General features: G+C 32.3%; 4 protein-coding genes across 4 annotated transcripts; all 4 read right to left on the reverse strand.

The window, feature by feature from the left end:
• Positions 1 to 3,689: 3,689 nt before the first annotated feature.
• Positions 3,690 to 9,268, reverse strand: LOC111368484 (probable glutathione peroxidase 8). The gene is made up of 6 exons (XM_022989738.1): positions 9,113 to 9,268; positions 6,002 to 6,078; positions 5,728 to 5,789; positions 5,184 to 5,302; positions 4,144 to 4,311; positions 3,690 to 3,966 (listed from the first exon to the last, which is right to left on the reverse strand). Exons 1-6 carry the CDS (start codon positions 9,164 to 9,166, stop codon positions 3,934 to 3,936), a joined length of 513 nt encoding a protein of 170 aa, XP_022845506.1. The 5' UTR covers positions 9,167 to 9,268; the 3' UTR covers positions 3,690 to 3,933.
• A 756-nt stretch (positions 9,269 to 10,024) lies between these two features.
• Positions 10,025 to 14,970, reverse strand: LOC111368485 (probable phospholipid hydroperoxide glutathione peroxidase). Its single transcript, XM_022989739.1, has 6 exons — positions 14,707 to 14,970; positions 13,887 to 13,963; positions 13,130 to 13,191; positions 12,162 to 12,280; positions 10,707 to 10,874; positions 10,025 to 10,277 (listed from the first exon to the last, which is right to left on the reverse strand). The coding sequence occupies exons 1-6, from the start codon at positions 14,746 to 14,748 to the stop codon at positions 10,242 to 10,244; spliced, it is 504 nt and encodes a 167-aa protein (XP_022845507.1). The 5' UTR covers positions 14,749 to 14,970; the 3' UTR covers positions 10,025 to 10,241.
• Positions 14,971 to 15,269: 299 nt separating this feature from the next.
• LOC111368486 (probable phospholipid hydroperoxide glutathione peroxidase) lies at positions 15,270 to 18,851 on the reverse strand. The gene is made up of 3 exons (XM_022989740.1): positions 18,693 to 18,851; positions 15,791 to 15,867; positions 15,270 to 15,578 (listed from the first exon to the last, which is right to left on the reverse strand). The coding sequence occupies exons 1-3, from the start codon at positions 18,744 to 18,746 to the stop codon at positions 15,458 to 15,460; spliced, it is 252 nt and encodes an 83-aa protein (XP_022845508.1). The 5' UTR covers positions 18,747 to 18,851; the 3' UTR covers positions 15,270 to 15,457.
• Positions 18,852 to 19,877: 1,026 nt separating this feature from the next.
• On the reverse strand, positions 19,878 to 22,159 carry LOC111368919 (probable phospholipid hydroperoxide glutathione peroxidase; the record flags this gene model as incomplete). Its single annotated transcript, XM_022990426.1, has 3 exons — positions 19,878 to 20,157; positions 20,587 to 20,754; positions 21,914 to 22,159. Coding segments are annotated over 3 exons (450 nt in total), but the record flags the coding sequence as incomplete, so codon positions are not given.
• Positions 22,160 to 22,413: the final 254 nt, after the last annotated feature.

The raw sequence follows: 22,413 nt of genomic DNA on the forward strand, positions 1-22,413 counted from the left end.
ATATATATATTATAAAGAAGTATTGGCTTTTATTTAAAAAAGAATAAAAAAAAAGAAAAAAAAATAAGAGGTCCGTGCACGGAGACGTGAGGTCTCCTTGCACATGAGAGAAATGAAATTTTTTTTTTAATTTATGTTTTTGTATTCATTTTACGCTCATTACGGGATATCAAACGAAATCGAAATATTACATTCTTAATATCTTTTGAAGTACTCGCGACATAGTATTGCACGACATTAACGGTGCGTGAAACGGTCAATCATAGAAAATGTTATGGGACGTCAAAGTAAGCATTTTCACACTATATTTCGAAATTTTTGATAACAAGCTAACTTTAAAAAATCGTCGACCATTGTACGATAGTCGAATCGATAAATGTTTTACATTTTCTCGAAACTCATTTTGAGAACTATATCGTAGAGATATCAGATGATCTAAATAAATATCGAAAATAGTTAAACGAAGATTAAAAATTCGTTTTTTTCTTAAAAATAAATCAATTATTTTTTTCTTTTTAATTCTTTTATCTTCCAAATAAAACTTAATTTTTCAATTTTAACGAAAAAGTTATTTGTAAGTTAAAAAAATTATATATAGTGTGGTTTTCGCGCACAGAGGATTATTCAAAAAAAAAATTGTACTTTTCCGTTCTCCATTTTCATAAGCTATGGCACGTTTTTTCAAATTAACTCATTTGCTTATATTATTATATTATATATATAGTGTAAGAGAGATAATGTGAATCTATGTAAAACGAAACTTTCCATACCTCCCGTCTTACTCCGTGCTGACCACTTTTATAAGTAATAAAAAAAAATCACTTTTAGTCAAAAAAAATGTAAAAATAAACATATTAACAAAAAATATTTCTAATATATGTAAAAATTACTTATATAAGTAAAAAAAATTTTGTTTAAAATTATTTAGAAGTAAAAAATAAAATAAAGTGATGAAAATAAAATGAAGAATATATAAATATTATTTAATTAAAATTGAAAAATTTACTTTATAAATAATTGGTTTTTTTATCGATTTATTTATATTTCTTTTTAATTCTTTTCTTTTTCAAATAAAATTTGTTTAAATTTTTTTTAAAATTCTTTTGCCCTACTAACCTTGGAGTAACTGTTGTATCGTTCAAAGAATATGCTTGCTGTTAGGGTTCTAATTCTTACACCAATAAGGGAGTTGGTCATCCAGTAAGTGCCACTTCAAGTTATTTTACGTGCAAACCTGAGTTTGTTATTTAAATATTTGTGTATGTGGATATTTTCTTTCAATTTACAACTGCATAGATTATTTTTGAATTACAAGTATAGCATCTCGAATCGAAGTTGCTAAAGAAAAACATTTTGCGAAATTCAATTTACAACTTATTTGCAATATCAGATAAAAAAAATCTTCATCTACATTAAACAAAAAATACAAAAAATAATTAAAAATAAATTATTTTTGACATATATACAATCACAACATTCATTATACTTATTTATAAGAATAAAAATAAATTATCGTGACATAAAATATACAGTTGACCAAAAGATGAGAATCAAACAAATATTTCTTATTTCCAAATACTTTTTGTACAATCTATAAATTCTACGCTAATAAAACCAAAATAAATACAAAATTCGTGTAACGCACGAGACGCAGACTATATGATGAACAATTGTGTATAAAATTTCAAGCAAACAGATAAAAATTGTAAACAAGATGGATGGTTGCATGGTTGCAGAACATAGTGACTTGCTTTTTAGGATTTTGTAAGAAATCTTGGTGCACTGAGGTGTTGTCACGGTTATCAATTGAACGTTCTCCCATGCATTGACAGAGTTTAATATTTTATTTTACATTCTTTAGAAGTCTGATATCAGTAGTTCTTCGTGCACATTTTGGCAATTGTGCTAGGCATTCTTGTTCAAACACATTATTTTACCTCTGCCAGAAGGAAATTTATGTGGCTCGTTACTTTCCTCAGGGCCGTTTTGAGATTCTAAACTTAACTGGTTCTTACTTGCTCGCTGAAAGTGGTGATCCACTCAATCGGACTGGGGGTATCAGTATCTCCTTCTGCAGTCCTGATGGGCATATCATTGGTTGTGCAATAGGAGGAAGGCTCATTGCAGCAACCCAAGTGCAGGTATAGATTTGCTTACTTTACCTTTTCTCTTTTGTAGAGTTAGAAATCCTATTTATGCAGCGCATATTCTTGGTCATATTGCATGTTTGGTTGTATAGTTCATCAGGTTCATCACTTTGTATCTTGCTGCCATATCCGCGTATATGCATGTTTCATCAATTATTGCCTCTTGTTGTTAACCATTTTTGTGAAATAAGCGAAGTTCCATCATTGAGTGAGTAATGCAAAATTTATGGAAATTCACAATCCCCACCATATAATAGTGCACCTACAGGCCTTCATTGACGTTGTTTCTCAACCAGTCATTGCTTTCTTTCGGTGACTTCAAAAGTAGCAACTTCAGCAACTGGTTTGCCATAATCCTTTTTATTTTGTGTCAAACAAATAGCATCTTCTGCTTGGAAATCCGATTATTCTTAGGAATCATGTTTCTATTAGTCTCATCCACTAGAAAAATCTAACAAAGTAATTTAGAGCTCTGAATGTAAAAATTCATAGTTTTAAAGTATTTTGCCTAGTCCTCTGAAAAATAAAGCATGCATATCCATGTCTTGTCTTTGTTCCGTGTCCATGTTTTCTTGGGGGGACGGAAGCAGGGACAGTGTTTAAAGCATCTGGATGAATGCATACTGGTGAAGCTAACCTACTCATTTTTCATTAATGCTGCTACTGGAAGTGTTAATTCTAGACTATTATTTTAAATTGGTGCAAATTGAATGTCTCTACAGATTGTTGTATTCAGTTTTGTGTATGGTGGTTCTAAGGCAAAAAATAGAACAGAGTCGAACTTCGAAGATGAAAACAATACTGCTGGCCAGTCTGCTGAGTTGTTGATACCAAATTAGCACTGCTCCTGTTCAAACTCTTTCCCAATTTTTTTTTTCGGATAACTCGAGTGTCTAAGTTTCGCCTGACTAATCTAAGGAGTGGCGACCTTCTCCCTTAGTTCGCCACCCAGGTAAATTCAGACGCGGAGACAGCGTATATACACTTAGGTCGGATATTCAGGATGCGATTCTTCTCCCTTTACGACGTGTGGACAAGACCTCGATGGGACGACAAAGCGCATCATAACTTTGCCTCCACACGACAACTGTCTTCCGACATAAATGTTGCCTTCCAACTGTCGCGAAAATTCGAACCTCCGATACTCTATATAGAACCCTCCTGTTTTACCATTGGGCCATGCTCGTGGGGGCAACGCATGGAAATTTTTGCATATACGTGTAGTTGTAAATGGAAGGCGCCTGAGCATCATCCCATTGTGAACTGCTAACAATTTTGTAACAAAACTCCATTACTAGGTTCTTGAGTAGCAACCGTAGAGGATTATATTCGTCGGAAATTGATCCGACTCCTAGTAAACTTGTGGGATCTCTCTGAATCTCAATTAGATTATTAGAACTCCACGTTACATTTAGCTCATGTCGGACTCCTATTTTTAAAACTTCTTTTCTCCAAACTCGTTTTTAACCACACATTTTATGGAATCTACAACTTTTATCAATTTTTTAGTCACATATTTTATCAATTTTTATCAAAATACGATTATTAACAAAACTAAAAGCGGGCTTAATATTAGCTTGAAGCAAAATCTCAAACTTAAAAATCTTACTGCTGCAAACTTACAATGGCTTTCTTGGCCAGTCACGGAACTAAATTTTCCAGTCCGGAATTTAAATCTACACTGTCTATCCGCGATTTCTTGAAAGAAAAGCAAATGGGAGAAAGGGGATAGAATCAGCTGTTCCACGGTTTCAACACCGTCCCTGATTCCTTAATATCATAGCATTCAAGACAGCGCCAAAAGCTTCCTCACATCTCTCTGCAATAAGATCACAAGGGATAGATATATAACTAACTATATATAATGCACGAGGATTGGAAGAATCATTTGACTCTGTAATATTAACAAATTCTGAAAATGTCTGATCGAAGTGAGAGGACATATTAAAAAGATGAAAAAGCAAATATAATCATTAGATTTTTAAGTGTCTTATACCTCAATGGTGAGAGATGACGTGGTGGGATAATAACGATCAACAGCCTGCCCATTCTTATCGACCAAGAACTTAGCAAAGTTCCATTGAATTTCGTCTCCAAAAATTCCCCACTTTCCCAGCTTCAAGAACTTGTAAAGTGGAGCAGCATTATCCCCATTCACTTCAATCTAATACAGGACAGCCAGTGAAGCATAATCAAGAAAATGCCATACTAATACAATATATCCTATTAGATTGCGTGCTTATATTTTGCTGAGAGCCTTTAAATAGTAGAATAGTCCTTCAGCTTTTAGCAAGCTTCAACCAAAGAGCAGCAAGGTTTCGTTATCTTCAGAATTAATGTGAAGTTGGTAGCTCTGAATCCCACTCTCTCACAACCCATGTCTTGGTTTGATAATCCAAGTAATTAATATAACTTTTTTTTAAAACAAGTGCTTCAATTTTAGACAGTTTCAGTTATTTCAAGTGACTGTTTGAGTTCTAGTGGAATCAGATATGACTAAAGGAGAAGGGGAAAACATGCAGATGGATGTAAAAGAGCAGGGATGTTCGGATTAGTTCTTTGTTTCTAAAGCCACAATCCAATCAAATGAATTCTGTTGCCAACTTGAAAATTCTCAAGTACAGGTGAAGTGGGCTGGCTAGTGTAATAACTTCGTATTGGGGTGAAAACATCCATGAATTCTTGTTGAATCTCAACAAATCTGTTGGTTTTTTCTTCAAAACGAAAAGAGAAAGAAACGAGAGGGATTCAGAAATTGGATGTAAGTTCCTTTGTTGAACCTTCATTAGGCATATACAAAACCAAGGGGAAAAGGAAGATATTTAACCTTGGCCTCAATGAGAAGGGGGAAAAAGGCATTGTCTGAGTCTCAAGAACACAACATACCTAAAGAACTTGGGTAACACTTACTAACATATTATTAACATTATTCTCTTTGATCTAAAGCTTAATATGGAGATGATGTAAAGCAGCAGCTAAAAACCAACTTGTGTATTGAGGTTCAGTAAATTAATTCATGGTTATATTTGGATTTACCTTACCGAAGACGGGAAATTCGGACTTAAATCGGCTGCAGACAAAGTCTACAATCTGTTCATTGCTTCCTGGTTCTTCTTCACCAAACTGATTGCACGGAAATGCCAGGATCTCCAGCCCTGAGTTAAAATGAGAGTTGTCTTCAACATTGTCGTTTAACAAAGGAAAAAAAAAATAGAAAATGCATTATTTGCAAAAGAAATTACTCCCAGTTGATACTTCTACATCTGATAAATATTTCAGGCATTGCACCAGAATGCCAAATCTGATATCACTAAAATGTAGACACTAGACAATTAGAAAAAAAGGGAAAAAGTTATTCGAGCACTCAAGAGAACTTAGAACATGTTTTGCTAAGCTTAAAATTTAAAAGCCAAACTTATTTATTCACTAATAAGTAAACTTTTTAAGATTAGCCAAACGTGCTTCACAAATGAACTGTGAAAAAACAGGGGATGGCTGTTTACAGTCTGTCATATTATATGTCAATAGTTATAAATGTGCCTGAAAATCCTGTATCGCTGTTTGTGTCTGAAACGCATACCTTGATCTTTGTACTTTTCATATAGTTGATTTAGCTCGGTGTAATTTGAGTTGGTCATCCCACTGTCGTGATTAACAAGAACATGAAAGACAAAAGAAAAGGTCAATGACAGACAAGTATGATTTAAGGAATAAAACTTGTACGAAAAGATAGCATCATATTTTTAGATGACACCCATATTTCCCAAGCAACACATAATTTTTCACAGAATCGCACAAGAAGCAAACGAATTTGTAGAGAAAAAAATCTGAAAGATTTACAAACCATATTTTACCATTTAGAAGCAACATTGACAATCAGTAGGATTTTTCCTTTATACATGCTAAGATCCACATTGTTTCCGTTAGCATCCTGCAAGTGATGAACATTAAATCTTCAAACAATTAAATAAGCATGTAGTGATCCAACTTTTATAGCCGGCACTATATGTAAGACTTCATTAACATCCAAGCGTGCAGATAAATCCGTATTCCGAGCATGCAATCATATGCGCGCGCATTCACGTCCGGAGTTAGTTATCATACATTACGCAGGTTTGGCTAGGCGTAAAACAATTATTAATAAGTAAGTTTATGCTGTATGGGCTCAATTTTATTCAAAATGCATTTTTCTCATTTTCAACAACACATTTTCTAATAAAATAATATTCCACATAAATTTAAAACTTTTCCTTCTTTTTTTACCACACATTCTTCAAAAAATCACTATTCTAAATTCATTTTTCCCCAAAATTTGGTTTTAATGGAGCTCAAACAAGGGCTATTTATGAAAGTAAATAATTAAGTTCCAAAATGAAATATGTTTTTGTTAGCTAGATAAGCAACCTTTCTTCTTTTTCTTATATGTAACATAAAATAATATTCCACGTAAATTTAAAACTTTTCCTTCTTTTTTTACCACACATTCTTCAAAAAATCACTATTCTAAATTCATTTTTCCCCAAAATTTGGTTTTAATGGAGCTCAAACAAGGGCTATATATGAAAGTAAATAATTAAGTTCCAAAATGAAATATGTTTTTGTTAGCTAGATAAGCAACCTTTCTTCTTTTTCTTATATGGAAAAGCGAACCTGTACAATAATGTTTCAAAACAAAATTTATCTTAAACAGTAAATTTGACTTACTTAGCTTTGCCAATCACAAATAATTTTCAGAACATGAACCTTCAAAAACCCAAGGTTCTTTCATTCAAAATGAAGTTCAAATAAGAGGTTAACAACATTTGGTTTGGACGGCTTTTGACCTATTTTTAAATCAAACAATTTTTAAGGCTTTGGAAAAATTCCAAACCACATCAAACCGTTTCACTTTTCAAACCAGATCAAACTATTTTTGGCAATTCAATTTGGTTACAAACTACAGTTTACCTAGGGGCGTAAAAGTAATGCCTTTTAAACAAGTTAAAACATAATTATATTGGTTTATATCTCAACACAACCAAAAATTCAAACTTTCTAAACTACAATATATTATAGGGAAAATTGTAGCTGAGACCCCAAACCTTTCAAATACTAGCATACTTTTCCAAAATCTTTGATTTATTGCAATCGCTACTCTTTACATTTCCAAACGTTGCAGGTGAGGCCCCCAATGGATGGAAAACATCTAATCTACGGTTAATTGATCAAAAAATTGAGTTCAACCATGTTTTTAACATTAAATAGTAACGTTCTATTTACCTAATTAAATTAAAAAAGAAAAAAATAAAATAAGAGAAATTTGTATCTCTTCTCCCATCACCCACTACAAAACCAGAGATTATAAAACTGGCCGTGCCATCAGCCACCAACCACAACGCCGTTGCATTGCAATCGCCACCCCACCCAATCGCCATAGCCATCATCATCTTCTATTATTCCTTTGTGATTTTCTTTAAAATGCCTATAAAAATAGTGTTAGGCCCCTTTTGGCCAATGGAATTAGAATCACTGAAATTATCTATTTCATAAAAATGGTTGTCTCGAAAGCATTTTGCTTGTGGGTTGTGAAAATTTTGCTTTGGCCAAAGAGAAATGGAGGGAGAGATATAGGGAAAGAGTTGTAGAAGTTTTAGGCATACCCCAATCATTTATTTACAAGACTTTGCCCCCATTTGTTTCTGATTTTTCACCCACAAAAATCAATTTTTTGACCGTTACTTCCCTAAATCAACCATCATTTTTTACTTCTTCACTCATATGTGAAACTCACTTTTCTCTCTAACGGTTAAAAAATTAATTCTCATAATCATTATCGAACAGCCCTTTATTTTTGGATACAGATGAGCTGTTACTGACTCTTTGCATAATTGGTTTGGAAAATTTTTGATTTGAGAAATATGTACCTGAAAAAAGATAGTGATTCATGGTGTTTGGTTACTAGAGGGTGAAAGGTAAAGGGCGAGATTGTGGGGGCAACGGCGATGGTGGCGATTTTGGTTAGGATAGGGGTGGGATAGTTGGGGAAAAGGGAAGGAGAAGATACAGTTTTTTTTTCTTTTTTTCGATCTTTTAATTTAATAAATGTAATTATTTAATTTGGTAAATAGAAAGTTACTATTTTTCTCTTTATAAAATATTAAAAATATGGTCAAACTCAATTTTTCAGTCAAATAACGGTAAATTAGATATTTTCCATCCTTGAGATCTCACCTGCAATGTTTGACAAAATTAGGAGTGACGGTTGTAATAAATCAAAAGTTTGAGAAAAGCCTACAAGTGTTTAAAAGATTTGGTGTCTCGACTGCAATTACCCCTATATTATATTGGTCCCAATATAAGCTTAAAGCAATGAAAATAATACAAAATTCAACAATAAAAAAGATAACAAGGTAAAGTTCAACCATAAAAAATATTTTTACGCTTCCATTCGATTTTTAACTATCCAAACCTTCGGTTCAAATCAAAATGTTGACATGTCCAAGTGAACCCATACCAACAGTTTCAGTTTGGTTTGGCATTTTTTTGTTCAATCAACCCGAATCAGTACAATTTTATAACCACTTAAGTGAGCCCATTTTCCAATGCTATGGTACTAATATTTTGTGAACTCGTTTTCCATTTAGCTGAATGTGCCAATAAGGGGAAAACAAGCAAAAATGGGACTCAAGATATAACTGAAGTGTAAGGCATTATAGACAACAATTTTGAAAATTGGGGGTTTGAAGAAGCTGAGACAAAGTGGACTTCATTTATTCGGCATGTCATCAGTAGTTAATACATAAAGATAATAGAATAGAAATGATTGAACACAATTTTAACTTTGTGTGTGTGTGCTTCTTTTTAATCCTTGTACCAAACAAGCAAAAGTTAAAATTAAACCCACAATCGATAAATAGAATCGAAACATAAATAGCAGAAATATCGTTCCCAAACAAACTCTCTCTATCTATATTCTCTCATCGCACCTTAACAGTGAAGTCAAAGACTGATGCTGGGTCTTTCTCTGCTTCAGACGCCATTCTGATTTCTTCTTAGATAATCAGCGAAGGGGTTAAGCGAAAAAAATGGGGTTTTCCCAGATTTGTAAATGGAAGTTTGATTCGAATTCTTGAAATGAAACTGCAGAAAGAAAGACTTTAAAGATGTTGCCTATTTAACCAATCATATGTTTACACGTGTATTTTCTTGGTGCAACAACAGTCTGTGGGTGATCCTATGAAATGAGCTCAATCAAAGTAGATTAACGTGCCTAATTTAATTTCATCATGACATTCGAATCATTTTTCATTTACATTTCCTATCACCAGACATATTTCCCTACATATTCAGCACTTATTTTTATTTATAAACCATTTAAAACGTTCATAAATGTTCCCAAACATGCTTTAAATTAGATAAAGGAAACAAATATATCAGATTTCAATCTATGCACAAAAATATCATTTAGAACAAAAATGGAAAAATCCTAAATAAAATCAAACTATTTTACTTTTCAACTCAATATTAATTTTTTGCAGCTCGTCCTGCTTTGGGTCACAGTTTATCTTTTTTTACTATTTAAAGAATTAAATGAAATGATTTCACAAAAATCGATTCACTCTTTAACAAGTAAATTTTTCGTATAAGTTGAAAAAAATAAATTCTCACATGAAAATAGATGCTATGATCCATCTTCCTCATTTAAAAAGAAAAAATTCAGTTTGGATTCAATTCGTTTTTAACTATTGAAACCTAAGCCAAACTATCACTATTGATATGTCCGAAGTGGACAACAAATCGGTTGAGTTCCCCAGCTTGCCTTGCACATCTAAGGATCGAGTGAAAATGTCTTCGTCATCAATAAGACATATCATAATGGGATTTATACTACTTACAAGTAAAATTAATTAATAACCAGACTAATCGAAAGAGAATTGCAGGATATACGCAAATCCGATCTTAAACAACGCAAGAAACTCTCGCAAAAGTACACCAAGAACAACTTTTAAAGGTTTCATTCCAAACTATATGTAAATACTCAAACAGAACCCTCCCAAGAATCCTCATTAGGATGTTTATTAGCAAATGAAGTTCAGAACAAGACAACCATAGTCGTTACTTCACCTTTTCCAGCAGCTTCTTTATATCCTTCTGCAAACAAGTAAAGGAACCATACTCAGTTGTCTTATTACACGTTTACTGTTTACAGATTGAGCCATAAATAGTAAACACACTGAAAAACAGACACACGTGCAAACACAAATTTATAGTGCTTCGCCCTCAATGTGATTTTTCACTATATAATGAAGCGTGAGATTATAGGGTTTTTCCTCGCACTTTCTCTGTTTTATCTCTAAGCGAAACGATTTCTAATTCTTTCCTATCAGGCAGGAAATTTAGGCTACCTAGTACAAAGATAAGCATGTCCAATATACCCAGTATAATTTTTTATTTTATTATTTTTATTTTTTGAAGTTTTGATGAAATAATTTTGAAAAGTATAATTAGGCTCCACATTGTTAAACACACACAACCGTTACATAGACTTGAGATTGCCACGTCAAAGCATAAACGCTTTACCTCGATGCTAAGAGGAGATGTGGTGGGAGCATAGCGGTCAACAACATGGCCATCTTTGTCAACAAGGAACTTGGAGAAGTTCCACTTAATACTGTCCCCAAAAATCCCACCTTTGCTCGACTTCAGGTATTTATATATTGGAGAAGCATTGGAACCATTTACATCAACCTGAATAATCAAAAGAAAATCATGTATTCAAATCGATTCATGGGAAAAGCAAAATAAAGAAATGCCAAACCTTAATATTCTAAAACAAATTGTTCAAATTACTAGCGACTAATTTATGCATATAAAGCAGTTAAAAAAACCTAGACCTATTGCCTCAATCAAATTCTTAAGCAGTTATACATAAGTATATGCATAAATGCAGTATCTGACTATGCTCGAAAGTAATTTTAACCTCCTTTTCTTCAATCATACCATGAGAGCGACCTAACAATGCAAACAATGACAGAAAACTGTTTTCTAATAATCAACACAAGCACTGTAATACTTCGTGGCCGAACCACGTTAGGTTGGAAATAAATTAGGTTTGAAAATAACCCCACCCACCCACCAATCACGCAGTGCCTAGAAAAATACAGTTCCATCATAGTAACATTTGATTACTTATAATCAGATTCACCCCCAACGCTCAAGTCTCATACTATCAATACGTGACTTTTTAATTTACCCCCTCGAAACTTTTCTTAACTTCTATCAAATGCCAACCCTCTTTTTGGTCTTCTTATTTGAACTTTTTAATATATTGTATAATTTTATTTTAATTTCGAAAAGTTATACTCGTTTTGCTGATTGAGTTTGTTCGTGTGGAAAAGTTATTAATTTACAAGCTTTTAATTTTGACGCTGTTGTTACTTATATCATAGAGATAGTATTTTCTTCTACAAGCACTATGATGAATCAATGGCCCAATGAATAATGGTTTGGTTGGGTATATTTGCAGAACAATATTCATCATATTGATAATAAGGTCATGATAGAAACATTTTTGTAAGAAAATGATGGTGAACATCTGTTCTGTACGCATTAAAGAAAATGTTGTAGCATTTTTATTTTTAATATCTTTGTGTTATGGTCTTGCAACAAATTTTTTATTATCAGTTAAATTAGTCCCCCCATTTGAATAAAATCCTGGCTCCGTCCTGCTAATACTCGCTAATGAACAATGATATGAAAGCAGTTCATCATGGTTCAGATTACTTCATCAAAAAGTACTTAATTTACGGAAATTTTGTAAAACATTCCCTATGTAATTCTTACCTTGTCAAATACAAAGTACTTAATTTACGGAAATTTTGTAAAACATTCCCTATGTAATTCTTACCTTGTCAAATACAAAGTACTTAATTTACGGAAATTTTGTAAAACATTCCCTATGTAATTCTTACCTTGTCAAATACAAAGTACTTAATTTACGGAAATTTTGTAAAACATTCCCTATGTAATTCTTACCTTGTCAAATACAGGATATTCAGCCTTAAAGCGGGTGCACACAAACTCTCGAATCTCTTCATTTGTGCCAGGTTCTTGAGAGCCAAACTGATTACAAGGAAATGCCAATATCTCCAAACCTGTACTATACAGTAAGTTTAGGGTTGTCAATGGATTGAATTTTGATCCAAATCTGATGAAATTAATAGGATATGGATTTAGAATTTCAGTTCGATAACTCGATCTAGATTCGAATCCGATAATCCGTTAACTAAAAGAAGCAAATATGGATATAGGTCAATACAATCCGATAACAGCCCGATCCAAATTGTTATAATAATATAATATATTTTATATATTATCGCATAATTTATTACATATAGTTTTTTCATTTTGAAACTTATATTATACTTTCCACATAATTTTCGCATAATCAATAATATTAGATAATAGTATAATATTGTTAATTGAAATATTTGGAGAGTTTTTAACTTTTATTAATTAAAATATGATAAAAAAAATTAATTATTTTATAAATTAAACAACCAAAGGGGCCAATAGTTGGAGTTACTTTCATTGTTTTCAACTTCCCACGTCTAATACTCACTAGAATATCACAGGATTTGCAATTTGTAATAGGTGGGCCAAGAATTGGGTAAAAAACTATATGGACCTTTTAATTCTAGGGCTTAGAAATTGACTAATATAAAATTTTTATCTTCTTAATTTCTTCAATTTCAAATCGGACTATAAGATCGGATATCCAATAACATAACAAATCGGATATGAAGCAGGATTTGTTGGCCTTAAGAAGTTAATTCCAGGAGTTATACCCTGTCAAAGTAGAGAACCGTAAATATAGGAAAATTGAAGAATAGAAGCAGGGTAGTTACATGAAAATTATAAAGAAGCCTAGAACCATATGGAAATTGATCGCTGTCAATGGGTACATGTATTGTCATATTCAATAAATGGTTGCTTTACAATACCTTGATCCTTGTGCTTCTGATATATTTCGGACAACTCGGTGTAATTTGAATTGGCGAGACCACTGCAGAAGACAGGATATAAAATAGATAGGTATTCTTTATTTTTAAAAAAATAAAAAATTGTAGCAGGTTATTGATACTAATACACATTTCAACTGATTCTCTGACTTCGGAAGTCACAGGAGAAGAAATTATCCACCAAGGATACCGATAATTAGCGACATACTCCATATGGATTGTCTTAGATTTCATTACAAAGGAAACACATATGTATACTCACTTCAGAAAATGATTAATGTGGAGAAGGTGCAACATATAAATATATATTGACAAACTTTTGTTATGATGGCAAAAAAAATTAAACAGTCTCGCCAGATAGTGATAGAATGCAGGTGTCAATTGAGAAACATCTTATTTTTCCTGAAAATCACTAGACTGAATAATGAGGTTATTTTGTTTTAAAACAAAATTCATATCCGAACTAATGACTAATAATACATATTCCAAAATATGTCCAAGATTTGATGACCCATAATATAGTATAAACTCAAAAGCATGTATACACCCATTATTAGCAAAGATGACTCATATTTACACACATAAGAGAGGGCTTTGTACTATTTTTTTTACCCGGCAACATACAATAGTCAGAACACCAACCAAATACCAGAATCTTCATTTTATTATTTGGTGCTTAACATTCTATGATTCTTCAAAGCAGAAGGAAACAAAGTACTCAGAAGAAGCCACTATATACCACATTGATGCAACATTGACAATCAGCAGAACCTTTCCCTTGTAAATGCTGAGATCAACATTGTCCCCTTTAGCATCCTGAGATAATGGAGTTTTTAAATATTCGTCATGTGGGCATATAAAATCCGACATGGGGTTGGTATCTTATCTTATCATGTGCGCCTCAATATAATAAGAGCCCTTGTAACTCTAAACAGACATGCATATATCATAACTCGTGTAGTTGAAAGAACCAGATAGTACAATGAACACGATTTTAACTTATTTTTCTTACTTAATATTGCCAGGTACTATGCAATCATCTCTACCAAACATAACATAAAACTATTCCGTTTATGTTTCTCTTGAAGCACTTGTTTGTTTTTGTCCCCTTGAAGCCAAGGTTACTATGGTGAATTACCTGCTTTCACCCTTTAAAAAGCATCATTCATCCTTGGAAAACAAGAATTTCACCACAAACCAAATAAAATTCTATGCAAAGAAAATCAAGAAATGAATTAAACCATTCAACAAAAGATTGCCAAATATCAATCCAATGTCCTAAAATCTCAAACGATGATATTTAATAAGATATTAGAGTATATAAAGATTCTATACAGGCAAATAAAGCTTGTGAAATGTACGAGCACAAACAAATCTTCATATAAGCAAATATCTGTACCTACAAGATTGACAATTAAATTTGTGAAAATACGAGAGCTTGTACTCGATCTCCTACCTAAACATCAAGAGCTCACTTTAACAAATCTACATATTCGCAAATGTAAAAACATATATGATCTTTATCTAAACGATTAACAATAAAAAAGAAAAATTAAAACCTTGACAGTGAATTCGTGCACGGACTGGGGTTGGCTTGCCATTGTGTATTATGATATCAAATCCCACAATAAACTCTTCGTTGAATTAATAAGAGAGGAAACGCAAGAAAATATAGACCTCGTTTCAATTGGCTTACAAAAATCGAAGAAATAAGCAGTAAAGTTAGCTGGGTTCGCTTTTACGGATGAATCGTGAATGCGAAGACGATAAGTTACACGTGACGAAAAGATGCTATGCCGCGTGGGAGTACCATTGTCCAATCCAGTCTTGAAAATTTCGTAGGATTTCAACAGTCCAGATCATTTCGTTGTGAATGCACTTTTTTGGAGAAAAGCATAGAATCTTGTTATATGCATTAATTTATATTTTGCCACGTAATATTAATATTTTAAATTTCAAATAGATTTTTCATTCAATTAATACTTGACAATAATAAGGGACGGATCCAGAATTGGATCCAAGATCGGGCTACAAAATTTCAAATCGAACTATTACGTGGAAAAAAATATTTTCTCATAAAAAAATTGATTTTTTACCCAAAAAAAAAAAGCTCTTGGACAATTAGAAAAAAAGGGAAAAAGTTATTCGAGCACTCAAGAGAACTTAGAACATGTTTTGCTAAGCTTAAAATTTAAAAGCCAAACTTATTTATTCACTAATAAGTAAACTTTTTAAGATTAGCCAAACGTGCTTCACAAATGAACTGTGAAAAAACAGGGGATGGCTGTTTACAGTCTGTCATATTATATGTCAATAGTTATAAATGTGCCTGAAAATCCTGTATCGCTGTTTGTGTCTGAAACGCATACCTTGATCTTTGTACTTTTCATATAGTTGATTTAGCTCGGTGTAATTTGAGTTGGTCATCCCACTGTCGTGATTAACAAGAACATGAAAGACAAAAGAAAAGGTCAATGACAGACAAGTATGATTTAAGGAATAAAACTTGTACGAAAAGATAGCATCATATTTTTAGATGACACCCATATTTCCCAAGCAACACATAATTTTTCACAGAATCGCACAAGAAGCAAACGAATTTGTAGAGAAAAAAATCTGAAAGATTTACAAACCATATTTTACCATTTAGAAGCAACATTGACAATCAGTAGGATTTTTCCTTTATACATGCTAAGATCCACATTGTTTCCGTTAGCATCCTGCAAGTGATGAACATTAAATCTTCAAACAATTAAATAAGCATGTAGTGATCCAACTTTTATAGCCGGCACTATATGTAAGACTTCATTAACATCCAAGCGTGCAGATAAATCCGTATTCCGAGCATGCAATCATATGCGCGCGCATTCACGTCCGGAGTTAGTTATCATACATTACGCAGGTTTGGCTAGGCGTAAAACAATTATTAATAAGTAAGTTTATGCTGTATGGGCTCAATTTTATTCAAAATGCATTTTTCTCATTTTCAACAACACATTTTCTAATAAAATAATATTCCACATAAATTTAAAACTTTTCCTTCTTTTTTTACCACACATTCTTCAAAAAATCACTATTCTAAATTCATTTTTCCCCAAAATTTGGTTTTAATGGAGCTCAAACAAGGGCTATATATGAAAGTAAATAATTAAGTTCCAAAATGAAATATGTTTTTGTTAGCTAGATAAGCAACCTTTCTTCTTTTTCTTATATGGAAAAGCGAACCTGTACAATAATGTTTCAAAACAAAATTTATCTTAAACAGTAAATTTGACTTACTTAGCTTTGCCAATCACAAATAATTTTCAGAACATGAACCTTCAAAAACCCAAGGTTCTTTCATTCAAAATGAAGTTCAAATAAGAGGTTAACAACATTTGGTTTGGACGGCTTTTGACCTATTTTTAAATCAAACAATTTTTAAGGCTTTGGAAAAATTCCAAACCACATCAAACCGTTTCACTTTTCAAACCAGATCAAACTATTTTTGGCAATTCAATTTGGTTACAAACTACAGTTTACCTAGGGGCGTAAAAGTAATGCCTTTTAAACAAGTTAAAACATAATTATATTGGTTTATATCTCAACACAACCAAAAATTCAAACTTTCTAAACTACAATATATTATAGGGAAAATTGTAGCTGAGACCCCAAACCTTTCAAATACTAGCATACTTTTCCAAAATCTTTGATTTATTGCAATCGCTACTCTTTACATTTCCAAACGTTGCAGGTGAGGCCCCCAATGGATGGAAAACATCTAATCTACGGTTAATTGATCAAAAAATTGAGTTCAACCATGTTTTTAACATTAAATAGTAACGTTCTATTTACCTAATTAAATTAAAAAAGAAAAAAATAAAATAAGAGAAATTTGTATCTCTTCTCCCATCACCCACTACAAAACCAGAGATTATAAAACTGGCCGTGCCATCAGCCACCAACCACAACGCCGTTGCATTGCAATCGCCACCCCACCCAATCGCCATAGCCATCATCATCTTCTATTATTCCTTTGTGATTTTCTTTAAAATGCCTATAAAAACAGTGTTAGGCCCCTTTTGGCCAATGGAATTAGAATCACTGAAATTATCTATTTCATAAAAATGGTTGTATCGAAAGCATTTTGCTTGTGGGTTGTGAAAATTTTGCTTTGGCCAAAGAGAAATGGAGGGAGAGATATAGGGAAAGAGTTGTAGAAGTTTTAGGCATACCCCAATCATTTATTTACAAGACTTTGCCCCCATTTGTTTCTGATTTTTCACCCACAAAAATCAATTTTTTGACCGTTACTTCCCTAAATCAACCATCATTTTTTACTTCTTCACTCATATGTGAAACTCACTTTTCTCTCTAACGGTTAAAAAATTAATTCTCATAATCATTATCGAACAGCCCTTTATTTTTGGATACAGATGAGCTGTTACTGACTCTTTGCATAATTGGTTTGGAAAATTTTTGATTTGAGAAATATGTACCTGAAAAAAGATAGTGATTCATGGTGTTTGGTTACTAGAGGGTGAAAGGTAAAGGGCGAGATTGTGGGGGCAACGGCGATGGTGGCGATTTTGGTTAGGATAGGGGTGGGATAGTTGGGGAAAAGGGAAGGAGAAGATACAGTTTTTTTTTCTTTTTTTCGATCTTTTAATTTAATAAATGTAATTATTTAATTTGGTAAATAGAAAGTTACTATTTTTCTCTTTATAAAATATTAAAAATATGGTCAAACTCAATTTTTCAGTCAAATAACGGTAAATTAGATATTTTCCATCCTTGAGATCTCACCTGCAATGTTTGACAAAATTAGGAGTGACGGTTGTAATAAATCAAAAGTTTGAGAAAAGCCTACAAGTGTTTAAAAGATTTGGTGTCTCGACTGCAATTACCCCTATATTATATTGGTCCCAATATAAGCTTAAAGCAATGAAAATAATACAAAATTCAACAATAAAAAAGATAACAAGGTAAAGTTCAACCATAAAAAATATTTTTACGCTTCCATTCGATTTTTAACTATCCAAACCTTCGGTTCAAATCAAAATGTTGACATGTCCAAGTGAACCCATACCAACAGTTTCAGTTGGTTTGGCATTTTTTTGTTCAATCAACCCGAATCAGTACAATTTTATAACCACTTAAGTGAGCCCATTTTCCAATGCTATGGTACTAATATTTTGTGAACTCGTTTTCCATTTAGCTGAATGTGCCAATAAGGGGAAAACAAGCAAAAATGGGACTCAAGATATAACTGAAGTGTAAGGCATTATAGACAACAATTTTGAAAATTGGGGGTTTGAAGAAGCTGAGACAAAGTGGACTTCATTTATTCGGCATGTCATCAGTAGTTAATACATAAAGATAATAGAATAGAAATGATTGAACATAATTTTAACTTTGTGTGTGTGTGCTTCTTTTTAATCCTTGTACCAAACAAGCAAAAGTTAAAATTAAACCCACAATCGAAAAATAGAATCGAAACATAAATAGCAGAAATATCGTTCCCAAACTAACTCTCTCTTTGTCTATCTATATCCTCTCATCGCACCTTAACAGTGAAGTCAAAGACTGATGCTGGGTCTTTCTCTGATTCAGACGCCATTCTGATCTCTTCTTAGATAATCAGTGAAGGGGTTGAGCGAAAAAATTGGGTTTTCCCAGATTTGTAAATGGAAGTTTGATTCGAATTCTTGAAATGAAACTGCAGAAAGAAAGACTTTAAAGATGTTGCCTATTTAACCAATCATATGTTTACACGTGTATTTTCTTGGTGCAACAACAGTGTGTAGGTGATTCTACGAAATGAGCTCAATCAAAGTTAAAGACTTTAAAGATGTTGCCTATTTAACCAATCATATGTTTACACGTGTATTTTCTTGGTGCAACAACAGTCTGTAGGTGATCCTACGAAATGAGCTCAATCAAAGTAGATTAACGTGCCTAATTTAATTTCATCATGACATTCGAATCATTTTTCATTTACATTTCCTATCACCAGACATATTTCTCTACATTTTCATCACTTATTTTTATGAATAATGCTATTCGAAATAAAGACTGTAAGTAGTGGCCCTATATAACGTACACTTGACAATTTGATATTTGATATATAGATATAGTAGTTATTTTTTAAATTATACATCAAATGAAAAACTGTCAATGTACGCCACATAGGATGACTGCTGGTAGTTTTCGCTGCGAATAGCATTTTTTATATTTTTATTTATAAACCATTTAAACCGTTCATAAATGTTTCCAAACATGCTTTAAATTAGAAAAAGGAAACAAATATATCAGATTTTAATCTATGCACAAAAATATCATTTAGAACAAAAATGGAAAAATCCTAAATAAAATCAAACTATATTACTTTTCAACTCAATATTAATTTTTTGCAGCTCGTCCTGCTTTGGGTCACAGTTTATCTTTTTTTACTATTTAAACAATTAAATGAAATGATTTCACGAAAATCAATTCACTCTTTAACAAGTAAATTTTTCGTATAAGTTTAAAAAAATAATTCTCACGTGAAAATAGACGCTATGATCCATCTTCCTCATTTAAAAAGAAAAAAATTCAGTTTGGATTCAATTCGTTTTTAACTATTGAAACCTAAACCAAACTATCACCATTGATATGTCCGAAGTGGACAACAAATCGGTTGAGTTTCCCAGCTTGACTTGCACATCTAAGGATCGAGTGAAAATGTCTTCGTCATCAATAAGACATATCATAATGGGATTTATACTACTTACAAGTAAAATTAATTAATAACCAGACTAATCGAAAGAGAATTGCAGGATATACACAAATCCGATCTTAATCAACGCAAGAAACTCTCGCAAAGGTACACCAAGAACAACTTTTAAAGGAGTTTCATTCCAAACTATATGTAAATACTCAAAAAGAACCCTCCCAAGAATCCTCATTAGGATGTTTATTAGCAAATGAAGTTCAGAACAAGACAACCATAGTCGTTACTTCACCTTTTCCAGCAGCTTCTTTATATCCTTCTGCAAACAAGTAAAGGAACCATACTCAGCTGTCTTATTACACGTTTACTGTTTACAGATTGAGCCACAAATAGTAAACACACTGAAAAACAGACACACGTGCAAACACAAATTTATAGTGCTTCGCCCTCAATGTGATTTTTCACTATATAATGAAGCGTAAGATTATAGGGTTTTTCCTCGCACTTTCTCGGTTTTATCTCTAAGCGAAACGATTTCTAATTCTTTCCTATCAGGCAGGAAATTTAGGCTACCTAGTACAAAGATAAGCATGTCCAATATACCCAGTATAATTTTTTATTTTATTATTTTTATTTTTTGAAGTTTTGATGAAATAATTTTGAAAAGTATAATTAGGCTCCACATTGTTAAACACACACAACCGTTACATAGACTTGAGATTGCCACGTCAAAGCATAAACGCTTTACCTCGATGCTAAGAGGAGATGTGGTGGGAGCATAGCGGTCAACAACATGGCCATCTTTGTCAACAAGGAACTTGGAGAAGTTCCACTTAATACTGTCCCCAAAAATCCCACCTTTGCTCGACTTCAGGTATTTATATATTGGAGAAGCATTGGAACCATTTACATCAACCTGAATAATCAAAAGAAAATCATGTATTCAAATCGATTCATGGGAAAAGCAAAATAAAGAAATGCCAAACCTTAATATTCTAAAACAAATTGTTCAAATTACTAGCGACTAATTTATGCATATAAAGCAGTTAAAAAAACCTAGACCTATTGCCTCAATCAAATTCTTAAGCAGTTATACATAAGTATATGCATAAATGCAGTATCTGACTATGCTCGAAAGTAATTTTAACCTCCTTTTCTTCAATCATACCATGAGAGCGACCTAACAATGCAAACAATGACAGAAAACTGTTTTCTAATATTCAACACAAGCACTGTAATACTTCGTGGCCGAACCACGTTAGGTTGGAAATAAATTAGGTTTGAAAATAACCCCACCCACCCACCAATCACGCAGTGCCTAGAAAAATACAGTTCCATCATAGTAACATTTGATTACTTATAATCAGATTCACCCCCAACGCTCAAGTCTCATACTATCAATACGTGACTTTTTAATTTACCCCCTCGAAACTTTTCTTAACTTCTATCAAATGCCAACCCTCTTTTTGGTCTTCTTATTTGAACTTTTTAATATATTGTATAATTTTATTTTAATTTCGAAAAGTTATACTCGTTTTGCTGATTGAGTTTGTTCGTGTGGAAAAGTTATTAATTTACAAGCTTTTAATTTTGACGCTGTTGTTACTTATATCATAGAGATAGTATTTTCTTCTACAAGCACTATGATGAATCAATGGCCCAATGAATAATGGTTTGGTTGGGTATATTTGCAGAACAATATTCATCATATTGATAATAAGGTCATGATAGAAACATTTTTGTAAGAAAATGATGGTGAACATCTGTTCTGTACGCATTAAAGAAAATGTTGTAGCATTTTTATTTTTAATATCTTTGTGTTATGGTCTTGCAACAAATTTTTTATTATCAGTTAAATTAGTCCCCCCATTTGAATAAAATCCTGGCTCCGTCCTGCTAATACTCGCTAATGAACAATGATATGAAAGCAGTTCATCATGGTTCAGATTACTTCATCAAAAAGTACTTAATTTACGGAAATTTTGTAAAACATTCCCTATGTAATTCTTACCTTGTCAAATACAAAGTACTTAATTTACGGAAATTTTGTAAAACATTCCCTATGTAATTCTTACCTTGTCAAATACAGGATATTCAGCCTTAAAGCGGGTGCACACAAACTCTCGAATCTCTTCATTTGTGCCAGGTTCTTGAGAGCCAAACTGATTACAAGGAAATGCCAATATCTCCAAACCTGTACTATACAGTAAGTTTAGGGTTGTCAATGGATTGAATTTTGATCCAAATCTGATGAAATTAATAGGATATGGATTTAGAATTTCAGTTCGATAACTCGATCTAGATTCGAATCCGATAATCCGTTAACTAAAAGAAGCAAATATGGATATAGGTCAATACAATCCGATAACAGCCCGATCCAAATTGTTATAATAATATAATATATTTTATATATTATCGCATAATTTATTACATATAGTTTTTTCATTTTGAAACTTATATTATACTTTCCACATAATTTTCGCATAATCAATAATATTAGATAATAGTATAATATTGTTAATTGAAATATTTGGAGAGTTTTTAACTTTTATTAATTAAAATATGATAAAAAAAA

Source organism: Olea europaea, chromosome 19 (genome assembly GCF_002742605.1).
Source record: "Olea europaea var. sylvestris chromosome 19, O_europaea_v1, whole genome shotgun sequence".
Lineage (NCBI taxonomy): Eukaryota > Viridiplantae > Streptophyta > Magnoliopsida > Lamiales > Oleaceae > Olea > Olea europaea.

What these genes read in the sequence shown, in the direction of transcription:
- LOC111368484 (XM_022989738.1), bottom strand. Translation starts at nt 9,166, where the DNA reads ATGGCGTCTGAAGCAGAGAAAGACCCAGCATCAGTCTTTGACTTCACT. An exon ending in TGAAAAGTACAAAGATCAAG is followed by an intron (nt 5,303 to 5,727) that starts GTATGCGTTTCA and finishes ATTTTAACTCAG; the next exon opens with GGCTGGAGATCCTGGCATTT. An exon ending in AATTTCCCGTCTTCGGTAAG is followed by an intron (nt 4,312 to 5,183) that starts GTAAATCCAAAT and finishes GTCCTGTATTAG; the next exon opens with ATTGAAGTGAATGGGGATAA.
- LOC111368486 (XM_022989740.1), bottom strand. Translation starts at nt 18,746, where the DNA reads ATGGCGTCTGAATCAGAGAAAGACCCAGCATCAGTCTTTGACTTCACT. An exon ending in TCTTTGACTTCACTGTTAAG is followed by an intron (nt 15,868 to 18,692) that starts GTGCGATGAGAG and finishes CATCACTTGCAG; the next exon opens with GATGCTAACGGAAACAATGT. An exon ending in GTCAATGTTGCTTCTAAATG is followed by an intron (nt 15,579 to 15,790) that starts GTAAAATATGGT and finishes TAATCACGACAG; the next exon opens with TGGGATGACCAACTCAAATT.
- LOC111368485 (XM_022989739.1), bottom strand. Translation starts at nt 14,748, where the DNA reads ATGGCAAGCCAACCCCAGTCCGTGCACGAATTCACTGTCAAG. An exon ending in TCAGAAGCACAAGGATCAAG is followed by an intron (nt 12,281 to 13,129) that starts GTATTGTAAAGC and finishes TGTATAGTACAG; the next exon opens with GTTTGGAGATATTGGCATTT. An exon ending in CATCTCCTCTTAGCATCGAG is followed by an intron (nt 10,278 to 10,706) that starts GTAAAGCGTTTA and finishes ACTTGTTTGCAG; the next exon opens with AAGGATATAAAGAAGCTGCT.